This window comes from Balaenoptera physalus (genome assembly GCF_965194825.1).
Source record: "Balaenoptera physalus genome assembly, chromosome: 5".
In the NCBI taxonomy this organism is placed as follows: domain Eukaryota; kingdom Metazoa; phylum Chordata; class Mammalia; order Artiodactyla; family Balaenopteridae; genus Balaenoptera; species Balaenoptera physalus.
In genome coordinates, this window is record NC_138884.1 from 103,143,755 (window position 1) to 103,158,328 (window position 14,574).

Consider the following 14,574-nt stretch of genomic DNA (forward strand, 5'->3'; position numbering starts at 1 on the left):
GACAAAGTGAGAGAGTAGCATTGACATATATACACTACCAAATGTAAAATAGAGAGCTAATGGGAAGCAGCCGCATAGCACAGGGAGATCAGCTCCGGTGCTTTGTGACCACCTAGAGGGGAGGGATAGGGAGGGTGGGAGGGAGATGCAAGAGGGAGGGGATATGGGGACATATGTATACGTATAGCTGATTCACTTTGTTGTACAGCAGAAACTAACACATCATTGTAAAGCAATTATACTCCAATAAAGATGTTAAAAAAATTATATACCTAATAACACAGCTTCAAAATATAAGAAGCAAACACTGGAAAAAAGTATAAGAAACAGACATCCACAATCATAAAAAAAACAAAAACAAACAAACAAAAAAAAACATTCCAGGGTTACTAAAAGAGATAGTGTAATGGCTGAGATATATTTGCTTGCTGTAGATAAAATCCACCATAATTAAGAGCCTTCCAAATGCTAGCCCTTCATAAAAAAAAAAAAAATTCAATATTTTAAATTTCAAAGTAAAAATAGATTTAGAAAACTGAATAAGAGAGGGAGAAAATTTTATAAACCCCATATGATAAAGGAAGACTTTTTCATATAAAAGGAGCCAGAAACTTTTTCTCCACAGAATGTATGTGAACAATTCCAAAATATTTCATCGCTGAGTGTACGTATATCTCAAAGCAATCTGCTGTTACACTTCATCAAAACAAGAAGGAAATTTTAGTTAGAAGTTCAATTTTAGTTAGAAGACAGTTTTCTTACTGTTCCAATCAAAAAATTCACAATTATGTTTAACCAATAAAAAGAACTCTTTCCTCCCACTCCCATATATCTTTTTCTCTTGTTCTCTACTGCTTTTTTAAAAAGAAATACATGTCTTCACACTTTTAGAGTTCCTAAAGAATGAACAGCTACCAATATACATCACTTTTCTGGTGCCTATTTCAAAGATGGTAGAAAACGGGAAATTATCAGTAAATCTCTCTGCTGTAATACTGTGGACACTTAAAACCTGGAAATTATGTGCAGGTATAGCTGGGCTCTGTGGCATATAAATACTTTACCATGGTTATCAATTAGCAGATCTTACATCAGGAAACTATACAACATACAGTGTAATTGGGCAATTAAAAATTCCAACTAGTTCTGAAGACATTTACACTATATTAAACATTAGTTTATTTTAAATGACACTTTCAACTCACTAGCTTTCAATACTCAGGCATTAGTTTCAATATTTTTCAAATTAACATATCTTGATAAACTATAAAAAATAACATCCACATGCCAAAGCTGAAATAGCTCTCCCAAGAGGTATTTATGTTTTGTATATGTATAGACATAAAGATAAAAAGTGGAGTTTAGTGATTAAAAGTATGAGCTTTATACAGACTTGGATTAAATTCAGAATCTGCCACTGATTATCTCTGTGGACCTTGCAGAAGTTACTGTTTGTTTCTCTGTGTCTCAGTTTCTCTTTCTGAAAAATGAGAAAATAAAACCTACTATAAATGTTTTGGTAAAAATTATGAGATGTAAAAAAGCATATATGGTATGTTTTTTCCTGCTCAAAAAACAGTGGAAAAAATTAAAATGAGGATATATATGTGTATATATGTAACATATAACATAAGGCATTATATAACATAATGTCTGTAGCATGTATTAGTCACACATATACACACGGATTATAGAAAGGAATAAATCTGAAACATGACTGGATCTCTAATGTGAAATAAACATTTATGGTTCCAAAACACATTTTAAAACAAATTAGCAAAACAGTTTTGCAGATAACTCCCAACTGTATATTAAACACATACACTCAAGCATCATTCACATACATGGAGGCTGAAAAAAAAATACAAATGGTTGCTATTTCCATGATCAACATGATTAAAATAGAGCACTTACTCTAATTTGAAAACTGAGAAACTCAAAAAAAGTTTTTACACCACCAGTAAAGTATGAGTTTGCACTGATTGTTTCTGTAACATACAGCCCAGATGCTGATTATACATGGCAATAAAACTGACAGTTCTTTGCATTTTCCCCATCTGCTTTTAACATAAATGGCAAAAACAGCTGCCAAAGAATAGAACAGATTTAACGGGGTGAAGGCTGGAGCTGCAGAATGACTTTAGTTTTTGAGTCATGGACTGCTGAGTGTAGCCAAATATTCTCATCATAGGTAACACCAGGCCTGCATTTGTAAAGGAGGAAGCAGCGATATTACTTTGACATCAGGGATCCTCCTGCCTATTACATAATAATTCTAAAGTAAGTACTTTATATTTTTGGAATGTTACTTCTAACTTGAGCAGTAAATGCATGCCATTGAAATCCTTCAGATGTCTCTACATAAAATGACCCAAGATTATCTTAGACTACAATATTATTGCTGTTATGTAATTGCGATTTCCAGAACTTTTTAAGTTTAACAAATATTTTTAACAGCTGAGTGAATATTGGCCTCTAGAGGGACATACTTTGCATACAGCTAGCGTTTCTGCCTTAAGACTCTGTCCATCCTAATTGATTATCAGCGATCCCTATGTTGGGATGACTTGTTCCTGAAAATTGCCCATTTCCTTAATCTTATTTTATTTCTTGTGATCTCATTCTGGGTACATTTCCCTCAGTGCAAATTCAATTGATGTTTTCATAATAAAAATAATTCTTTTTCCATTTGGTCTTTAAGCATTTAAAGCAAAACAAAAATGTGTGTGTGAGTTCCTATTGACCTCATATTTCAGGCAATGACCTTCTGAATGAGTGTTAAAATTTTTATGTATATATTTATATGGACACACTCAAATGCAAAAAAAAAGTACATTCAACACACAGAATCACATAATTTAGATTTAGAGGGAAAAATGGGCTAAGACACATGGCTCACCTATTTCAGAGGGACAGAGTACAGATTCATAATGTCAGTAACACTCAGTTTTCATAATTTTTCTTTTGCAATCCAAGAAAGACAAATGGAAGTTTTGTTGCTTTGTTTTTCGTTATAACTAAAACCTCTTGGACGCTTAATATGAGTTAGGCACTGAGCTAAGTCCCCCATTTGGTAATAATTTTAGTTTTAAAAACATTGTGCAAATTACCTTTATACATCATTTGTTTAACAGTATTATTCAGTGAATAGATAGCAACTAGCCTTCTCCCCGATGTCTGCACTGTTATTGTTCAAGTCATCCGTCATTTTTCCCCTAAAGTTCAGATAACACTGTGATCGCTAGTAGAATCTGAACCAAACAAATTTTCAACTTACTCTTTCTGGCTGATTTTACAACCATAAATCAATAACTTAATTCTTTAAAAAAGTGACAATTTCATTCACCTGAGAATGAATACTACTTTGTGCCCCAGCTGTCTTCATTTCTATGTTAAAGTCTACACAGGTCTTATTTACATCTGATGGGTCTCCATTTCTTTCCTGTAGAAGTTTTTAGTGATTCAGCCACAACAGCACTTGGGTCATTTCTTGGAATAACTTCTCACTACTATCTGCTGCTAAGCCTGTCTTTATCATGCCTTATGTAACTGTTTGTCTCACAAGTGGATTCTCTACTCCATGTTAGAGTGATTTTTCTAACTAACAAATCAAATCATACTACTACACTGCTCAAAATTTCCCCTTGTATCCTATTAACATCAGGACAGTGATTCTTCAAGATTAGGCTTGTACTTTATGTTCTAACAACTAAAACTGTTTTAATTTCTCAAAGACACATGACTCTTTCACTTTTCTCGGACTTCGCACATGCTCTTTCCACCTTCTAGAAAGCCCACAATTTCTCTGCCTGCAAAACACAGCCTCATACCCGAAGATTCTTTTAGTCTCCCAGGGAAATCAAGATATTCCTTTCTCTGTGCATATGTATTTCTCCATGCATATGTATTTTATTACTTATCATATAGCTTTTAAAATTTCTGTGTGTGTAAAGCTTCAATTCTCTGCATTGTAAACATTTTGAAAGCTGGAACTGTGACCTCTCATCCATAATGCCTGATGCAAAGTAGGCACTCAAAAATATTTGTTGACTATGTAGTACATGAAAAAAATGTTACTTTTCCACATGCCGTTCTCTGCTGCAGTAATGTTCTTCAGACTCCTTGGGATTTTTAAGAGAAACCAGTTGGAGCATCTGCTTTGCCTTACCACTCTAGTCATTTTAAGCTTTCTTTTTCACCAAGTTATTTATAATTTTACCATACTTATTTTCACGTCTTAACTAATATTACAAAAGTTTGATTCATTCTTCTATACATTTCTCTTATGAAAGGCACTGTGGTTTTCTTCTGAAATGATCAAACAACAACAAAGCATATAAAGGGTGTGTGTGTATACGTATATATAACATACACATTGCAGATATAAATTTTTGTGAAATTAGGTACAAATAAGAAAAAAATCAATATATTGAAAAGGTAACCAAGAGAATGGGAGAAAATATTTGCAAATCATATAACTGATAGAGGGTTAATATCCTAAATATGTAGAGAATTCATACAACTCAATAGCAAAAAAGCACATCATCAAAATAATAAATGAAGAAAGGAACTAAATAGACATTTTTCCAAAGAAAACATGCAAATCAGGAGTAGGTACATGAAGAGGTGCTCGACATCACTAATCATCGGAGAAATGCAAATGAAGAACACAATGAGATATCACCTCACACCAATCAGGATGGTTATTATCAAAAAAGATAAGAGATAACAAATGCTGGCAAATATGTGGAGAAAAGGGACTCTTTATACACTGTTGGCAGGAATGTAAATTGGTACAACCATTATGGAAAACAGTATGTGGTTCCCATAAAACTGATATTGAACTACCATATGCTCTAGCAGTCCCACTCCTGGGTTTATAGCTGAAGGAACTGAAATCACTATCTTGAAGAGATATCTGAAACTCCATGTTTACTGCAGCTTTATTCACAATAGTCAGGATATAGAAACAACCTAAATGTCCTACAACAGATGAATGGATAAAGAAATTGTGGTATATATACAATGGAATATTATACAGCCATAAAAGTAAGGAAATCCTGTCATTTGTGACAACATGGATGAACCTGGAAGGCATATGCTAAGTGAAATAAGCCAAACAGGTAAATACAAATACTGTATGTTATCATTTACATGCAGAATCCAAAAAAAAAAAAAATCTGATTTCATAAAAACAGAATAGAATAGTGGTCACAGAGGCTGGTGGCTGGGAAGATGAAGGTCAAAAGGTATAAATTTTTAGTTATAAGAAGAATAAGTTCTGAGGGTCAAATGTACAGCACAGTGACTACAGTTAATAATATATTTCAAATATTATATACTTGAAAATTGTGGAGAGTAGAACTTAAGCATTCTTACCACACACAAAAAAAGAGTTAACTATTTGAGGTGATGAATGTGTTAATTATCTTGATCTTGGTAATCATTTCACAATGAATAAGTATATCAAATCATCATGTTGTACCCTTTAAATATATACAGCTGTATTTGGCAATTATTCCTCAGTAAAATTGGAAAAAAGGAAGTAAATTGAGGGAAATAGGAGCAAATAATTCTTTTCATGAACCCACACTCTTAATAAAAATGAATTCTCTTTACAAAGATGATTATTCTACTATTTCATTCAATAGGAATTAAAGATTGTTCAAGATATGCATATAAAATTGAGAATTTTGCTAAAATAAAGATGAAAACACTCCAATGATTATTAGTGAACTCAATAATGGTCTATGGAACTACAGGTTTAGTTTAGTTTTAAATGTATTTTACCTAATTTATCTTATACTATTTTGCTGTGGAACTATGAAAATTGCTGTAGGGATTACACTAAGCATGGCTACTGATGACTAAGAATTAAGTAAGATGTTTGTTGTGAGGAAACTCAGTGGTGATCTTAGTTTGTATACTGAACAATGAATTGGCTTTCTGCATTCTGTAGGAAGCTAAATTATTATGTCTTTTTCTAAGCTCCTAACTTATGATGAAATCATGATATGAAAACTTCAGAGATATTTTATCAATATTGTCTAAATAGTAAAGTCAAGGTAATTTACATGTGCTATAAAAATGAGTCAAACTGTATGTTATATTTATTTTTAAAATTTATTTTCAAAATTTGGGCATAATTAAAAGAAAATGAACCAATTACACAGCATGACAGCTGTGCTATTAGCTGAGACATTCCTGAGTGCATGTTAAATAGTCAAAAAGTCACGCTTGATATCATGAGTACCTGTAACTTTCCTAATAAGCTAGTATAGAATAGGCTATTTAAAAACACGTTGATCAAATCTAATTACATATCCCTACCAACGGAAACTTTGAAATATGCAGATTCAAAATTTGGCAAGTATTATTTAATAGAAATAAGGATGCAAAATTTTGGAAGGGGCAAATGCAGAAACAGCATGCAAAAGGGTTAAACACAGGAAGAGTGCCTAAACAGAAATGGAAGACAAAGATATATTTTTAAAATTATATTCAGTATCATAAATGCAGTTTGTAATCAGGGCATTCAAGAATCATTCTCACTTTCATTTCTTTATAATTATGCATGCAAATGATCCAGAGGAAACAAAAGGGAAAAAAATGTACTCCTAACTTCATATCCAACCTCTAATATTGTGAATCTCTTTGAAATAGGCTTCTTTACTACTAGCAGAGTAAAAGCAGTCCAATAAGTTTATACAACAAAGTGAGTTCCCTTTCCATTTTACCTATTTGAATAGCACATCCAAAACAAATACTATAACTTCTGAAAATTTGCAATACATCTTAGAAAACAGAGACAGCCCTCATAAGACCCGGCCTAAGAACTTTGCTACCATACTTTCCCGAAATTTGAACACTTCCTTACCCTCTCTCAGACAAATAAAAGGAATAATTGTGTGGCTCACAGCTTTGGAGCCCTGAAAAATGCAACCAAGATTAAAAGCAATAAGACCTAAGAGTGAACAAGACATACTAAATTGTTCAACCTATGTTTTTACTAACTGTTCTCCGTGATTTATGGAATTTCTGTATAATGGTTTGGACAGGTGCCATGCCACAGAAAATCTATACCTGGATTGAAGAGAACTAAATGTCTACTTTACAGCAATCTATCATACCACATTCAAAGTATTACACCTCAAGACAAGATTTAAGAAATTAATTCTGAGGATTTGATATACAGAGAATCAATTTGCTATTAATGATTTTGTTGCCATGGGTCAGGCCTTGTATAGACTTGCCTAAGGCATTCCATGTGTATGAAAACAAGGTACCCAACCAGCAGAGTTCAAAGCAGCAAAGTGCTGGAAAGATTCCAGGGCAGCAACAACTTCTTTCTTCTAAACCTAATTTTACTTGATATTACACATTCTATTTCCCCCCATCTATCTTCATTAGTCCATACTCCTTTGTCACATTTTCTTTTACTATGAAGAATGGAGGCTTGGAGGCTCTCCTGATTGTATGTCCCAGACCCCCCCCACCCCAGTACTGTTCTTCTCCCCGCCCACACTGTGCTAAGTTTTGGGACAAAAATGGTGAGGAAAAAAGACATGATCCTGCCCTCATTAAGCCTGCAGTCTAATAGGGTAGTTTGACATTAACCAGAATATCAAATTAAGCTCTGATAACTTCTATGTAGACGAAATCTAGGGAGATATGAAATTACTTAATGGAGACTAGGAAAGAAGACAACAGTTGTAGATATAAAGTAATACGAAACAGTTCTTAGTTTTGTAAACATTCCTATACCTTCATGCCTTGCCTTTCTCTATGCTCCTTCTATGTTCCCTTCACATGTGAGTTTCTTAAAGTGTCCTGTTTTTCTGATATCTGCCTCTCTTGATTTTTTTCAATCATCCCTTTTACAATATCCCAACAAGCTAAGCCACATCTATCTTTCTTTTGCAGCTGGATGGAGGATGGAACACAGGCTTTGGAGTCAAATAAATCTAAGACTGAGGCCAGTTTAGTCACTTCACAATTGAAGAATTGTTTTTTTTACAAGATTTCTTAAATTTTTTGAGCCTGGTCTTTTTTTAAATAGCAAAATGAAGTTGTCAGCTTTTGAGGGATTTGAGGTAAACGTCCATAGGCTTTGTTACAGAGAAAATATGACCTTACAGAAAGATGTCTAAGACGTCTGTAAAAAGATTGAATTAATTATTATATCTAAAGAAGGAGGGTGCCTATTAGATACTGGCTTGGTCAACCTAGAGCAGAAAAAAGTTGCTCTCAGATGCATGTAGAGAGTAGAATCCAAGCCAGGACAGGAAACAGGGAATTTAACAAAGGAATTTTTAGTTAGCCCATTTTAGCTCATTTCATTAAGCATTCTATTCATAACTTTTTTTTCATTAAAGTTTCTCTTATTGATTTTATGCTTAAAAAGCATCATTTCATTTTTCTACAGGGAGAGAATGGACTGCTCCTTCAGATTTTTTTTTTAATCGTGCTTGATATAACTCCACCCTTTCAGAGATAAATCTGCTTTAAATGTTTAATTCTTACATTATCCATTCATTCAATAAATATTTATCTTATATTTATCAAGGGCCTACTATGTGCCAGGTACTAGATTTGTTGCTGGGTGTTCAGTGGTGATTAGAACAGAAGCAGTTCCTGTCTTCATAGAGCTGTTTTAGTAGTGAAGACAAATACACAACACAAATATATATATATACACACACATACACACACACACATATATATAAAACATATACATGTTATATATATGTGTATATACATTAAGCAACACACAAACATATATATATATACATATATGTATATATAGTTACAAAATGTAATAATTAAGTGCAGTCAAAATCAGATTCCTAGTCTGCAAATGGGAAGACAGATCCTGGACCATGGTAAAATCATCAGGATAAGGAGGCCTCTTGGAGAAATAAAACCAACCTTTATCTAACATATGCCTCTGCATTAGTTTTCCTATTTTATTTAAATTGCACAAATACACCCATCAAAGGTCAATGAGAAGATCAAATGCTACAATATGTGTATAGTATCCAACACTGCAGGCATTAGGTAAATGCTAGTCTCTTTTCTATTCCTTCTTCTCCAATTATTTCAATTCTGACTTTAAAGGAATATTTCCCTTCTATATCTTAACAAATAATTATCTGAGCAAATACCACAAGTGTGAAGTTATAGTTGCAGGCACAGATCAGATAAAAGGAAAGGGTGAGGCAAGTTTTTCTACCCAGATTTACAGGCAGTTGATCACTGCTACGTAACATACATACATACTTTCTTTTTGTCACAATATGAGATAGTTACAGGAATAAAGACACACTAAACAGTAGGAAGACAACTCAACACTACTGAATGAAATGTCTGATAATTTGCAATAAAGAAATTCTACTGATAATTTACTGGTAAAAATCCAATTTTAAAACATTATATGAAAAATATGAAGGGAGTTTATAATGTTCAGTTCATCATGTATTAAAAATATAGAATGTATAAAAATTTTTAAAGATGTTGCTTAACTTTATTTCTACATTTTATGAATCTTACTGATTCTTTAATAAAAAAATAAAAGAGTAATAAAAGAAGTGAGTCACTAAGCTAGTAAGTTGTGCCACTATAATGAATGGTAATGGGTGTATTTTGTTGGAGTTGAAGATCAATATGATTTATTACCAGATGCTCTACTGATAAAGCTGATAATGTAATAATCAGAGAAGTAAAATTCACCTAGAGCTTCACATATGTTTTCATCTCTACTTATGAATTTATTACAGCTTTACCTGATAAACCACCACCTCAACACAGACAAACTCATTGGGGCATATTAATTAGTCTAACTTTTATGCTACTAAATTCCACCATCATACAAAATCTATAGAGCATACAAAATGTAAGAAAAGCTCTATGACAAAAAATAAAATAGACTACATGAGATAAACCATTTGAAATGTTTCATATTCCTTTCAGTCTGTTATGTCTACAACTCACTCCTCTTTTGTCAACCAGCAACAGCATTTTTGTCTCCTTTTCTATCATCAGGATTTGATCAATCCCCTCCTGGGCCCAGAACAATCTTGCTTCCACATATATCTTATCTAACTCTCACACTCTCATGTCTCTCTAAACCTATTCTTCCTCTCTGACTTTCTAATGACTGCAGGTTTCTGCACCTTAAAATAAACCCGTCTGTGCTTTATCATTGCAATTGTCTTCTTTAAAAAATCCTTTCTCAGCTAAACTCTTCAAACTACTCCATATCTGCTCTCTCCAATATTCGTCACCTCTGACCTTTCTTAACACTCTGAAGAGCGACTTACTTACCTATCACTCTATCTTGAACCCTTCAAGAACAATATGCTGGTCAAATTCAAAGACCTGTTCTCAGATCGCCTCTTGGTTCATCGCCCGGAGTTATCTGACTCTGAGGATCATTTTTCCTAGAAGCTCCTTCCTCCCTTACCTATTGTGGCCCTCTGCTGTTTTTGTTTAGTTCCCTCGGGTTTCTCTTCTCTTTTTCTCCTTTCCATTGGCCATTTGATGGCGTTAAAAATCTACTCGTTTTTTTTTTTTATAATATTAATTACTCCAAAATCTTTGCCTCAAATCCTGTCTCGCTCCAAATTATCTGTATAGTCTGTATTATTTTAGTGTCTCTAAATATCTTATTGGAACTTCAGTATCTCACAAATTTTGCTCACCATCATCTTCCTTCCTAGTTTTGGTCCTGCTCCTCAGCTTCTTATATACAATGCCATAACCACCATCTCCCCAGCCCTCATACTTGAAATTTTGGCATCATCTTTGAGTCCTTTTTCTCATCTCATCAAAGGCCAAATCCTATTAATTCTGCTTTTGTATTAGCTATCATACTGCTCCCACATCATCATTCCTACTATTACTTACTAGCTCCTGCTCTCATGACATCGCCCCTCGATCAACATAATAGTCTCCTAAGAAGCCTTAAGCCTGGTTTTCTCTCCTTTTGCCAAACCACTGGTGCACAGGTGTCAGATTAATTCTTCTTAGAGATTCAAACTCCTGTGTTCAAATGCATTCCAAAGAAAGATTTAGATCCTTATCAAAGTCCTCCATGAATTAGCTCTAACCTACCTTTCCAACTTTGTTTCCTTAACTCTCTCAGGTACCAAATACCAATCAAATTGAGTTCCTGTTTGGCAGTATCTTGGATTTCCATTCTTATTGCCTATGCTCATAAGGTTCATTACTTCTGAAAGCTCTTTTCTCATCTTTGCAGTTCCATTCACTAATTATCCTTCAAGGCCTACCGCACACGTTACCTCCTACATGAAGGCTTGAGATCGAGGTATCATTCAATGATTACTATCGTCTAAGCACATGAAGCTCTACATGTGTTAATTCTTTCACTACAAACTGATGACAGTTAGTTCAGATGAGGAGATAATCCCATAGAGGATAAGTAACTTGCATATGGTCTCACAGTTAGTAAATGATAGGTAGACCTCAAGTTCTAACTAAAGCTTTCTGACTCTAGTTAACTACTGTAACCTGTTCTCCACTTTACACCCTCTGTAATAAATACCTTGAACTTAGATTTAGGTCTTTAATCCATTTTGAGTTTATTTTTGTGTCTGGTGTTAGGGAGTGTTCTAATTTCATTCTTTTACATGTAGCTGTCCAGTTTTCCCAGCACCGCTTATTGAAGAGACCGTCTTTTCTCCATTGTATATTCTTGCCTCCTTTGTCATAGGTTAGGAGACCATAGGTGCATGGGTTTATCTCTGGGCTTTCTATCCTGTTCCATTGATCTATATTTCTGTTTTTGTGCCAGTACCATACTGTCTTGGTTACTGTAGCTTTGTAGTATAGTCTGAAGTCAGGGAGCCAGATACCTCCAGCTCTGTTTTTCTTTCTCAAGACTGCTTTGGCTATTCAGGGTCTTTTGTGTTTCCATAAAAATTGTAAAGTTTTTTGTTCTAATTCTGTAAAAAATGCCATTGGTAATTTGATAGGCAAAGCAGAAATAGAGTCACCGATGTAGAGAACAAACTTACGGTTACCAAGGGGGAAAAGGGGAGGTGGGACGAAGTGGGAGATTGGGATTGACATATATACACTATTATGTATAAAATAGGTAACTAATGAGAACCTACTGTTTAGCACAGGGAACCCTACTCAATGATCTGTGGTGACCTAAATGGGAAGGAAATCTAAAGAAGAGTGGATATATATATATACGTATAACTGATTCACTTTGCTGTACAGCAGAAACTAACACAACATTGTAAAGCAGCTATACACCAATACAAATTAATGAAAAAAATAAAAACCTTGAACTTTATATTTTCCTCTCTAACAATGTGTATTACTTTGTACCTCATTTTATAGCTTTTAACTTGCAAGTCACTTGATGGAGATCTGTGGAGAATTCATGCTGCCTTTATGTAATAATAAGTGTTTACTTAATAAATGCTTGTGCCTGGAGAGATGGATATACTATTTCTCTGTGTGAACAGTTACTATGTCTTTCTACTATCTACTACATCATATATTACATCTTCTAAGATGAGAGGACTTATGTAATCTGTGGCTTTAGAATTAGATGGAGATGTTGTTTTTGAAGCATTATTTTCCATGATGCCTCCACATGCACCTCTTACTCTAATTAGGCTCAACTGTGCAATCCCTAAAACAAAATGCTCACTGCCACCTCTGCCCTTTGTCCCCAATGTTTCTCTTTCGCAGAATGTCTCTTGCCTCTTCCCAAGCCATATATTGTTCTTCTTTCAAGGTTCAGCTAAAAAATACAAATGTCTTTTATGGCCAAGGTAGTGTTTCATAATTAAAAATTTGATGAGAATAATATTATTATGTGCATACATTTAGTCTTTGTCTGTGTCAAGCACTGCATCTCTCTAAGTACACTTTTAAGCACATATTAAATACTTTAAAATAATGTTAGTGGGTCTTATGAATTAAGATTATTCGCATGTAAGATAAATTCGGGCAGTTAACAGTCGAAAAAAATAATGAATAGTTCTTGAAAATAACTTAATTTTTTTTGGTGCCTACTATGAAGGCTTATCAAAAGAAGTTGATCCTATTTTATTATTTCAACCAAATATGTCCCAAAATATTTATTTAATTCAAATTTAGAATTAACTTCTAAAACAATATATGGTAGGCTGGGTGGTTAAGAGGTGCTTTCTTAGTTAATAGATATTAAGGTAAAGATTTTTCCTAATGCTTACTTCCCAAGATGGTAAAAGTAGTCCACTTTACATCTTCTGTGACCTTGTTTTAGCCACATGACTTATATTTGGTAAGGACACAGAAATGAACCCAGCAGCTGCGTACAAAATAGGTATGAAGTATTTTGTTGAGAGAATTTAATTTTTGATGGAGGTAGCCATTGGCTCAAATAAGCTAAAATGCTCACTAATTTAAAAATCTTATACATTTTGACTTAATAATATTGCCTTTTTTATCCTTTGTGGTGGACTATACAACAGTTCAAACAAAACAGTGGAACTGTTTTAAAACGTGTTGTCTTGAGAAGGCAGACATCATCTAGTTATCTTGTTTCTATGATTTATTACCCCAGCTGGGTTTTTCTTTTATTTTCCACCACTCCAAGCTAGAAATGGGCAGAAGCAGATCTCCAGAACCAATTGGATAAATGAGGTACTCATACTCTTATCTTTCCTAAAGAGCCTAATAACACCTTCTGAAGAAAAAGGAAAGTATTATTGTTCCTTGAAATGCATTCTTTTTAATTCCACCTGTGTTGAAAAAAAAAAGAAAGAAAAATCCTAGCCACTTCAACAAGATATTTAATTAAACACAGTAAAGGTCAATACAATTCTGAAAGGAACATTTGTCTAAGCTAATGGATCAGACTGGTCTTTGATAAACCCAGAATCTCCTAAAGAAAGTCATGGCTTGGGTTACTGGGGAGGTGGGGGGGGGGGGAATGAGGGAATTCAGGGAACATACATTTCCGTGATAGTCTCTGGCAGATTTGTGGGGATCTCAGTGAGACCTTTCCCACGGCAGTCTACGATATTGTTGCTACAGGTACAAGCAGCTGGACAATGCAAAACACTGCAAGACGGCGCCATAAATGACTGGTGACCTGAAAAAGAAACAAACGGAAGTTATAGTTTCTCCTCCTGAATCTCATCATTGTGAAACACACAAACTTAGCTCAAATAACAAAGCACATTATTAAACAGAAATGCATTTCTCTAAATACCTGATTATAAAATGATACTATGTTTCTACAATATATTTTAGGAAGCATGCATTTATGTTTTGGGGTCAGTACCGATAAAGCAAATGAGATTTTTAAAACTAATTACAAAAATGATAACTTTTAAAATTTGAAAGATTTGTGAGAGAGGTTAAATTCTGATTTGAAACTAGAATTCTATTCAAATTTATTATGAGTTCCAAAAAAAGCAGCAACTTCAGACTAATCTATATTTCATTTCTAATAAGCTTAGATAGAGTGTGGTCTTTATTGAATTTAAGTAGCTTAACTTACTTTAACTCAAAGAAGGAAAGGAAGACAGTAAAACTTCCCTCTTGGTA

At 33.9% G+C, this 14,574-nt stretch overlaps 1 protein-coding gene across 2 annotated transcripts in view; it reads right to left on the reverse strand.

Annotated features, from left to right (window-relative positions):
* Positions 1-14,574, reverse strand: part of SLIT2 (slit guidance ligand 2) — a 380,624-nt gene that overhangs the window by 105,830 nt on the left and 260,220 nt on the right. For both annotated transcript variants that reach the window (XM_082462597.1, XM_082462598.1), the window contains one exon: positions 13,978-14,116. In XM_082462597.1, coding sequence (XP_082318723.1) covers positions 13,978-14,116 — 139 coding nt within the window. The remainder of the gene's footprint in view (positions 1-13,977; positions 14,117-14,574) is intronic.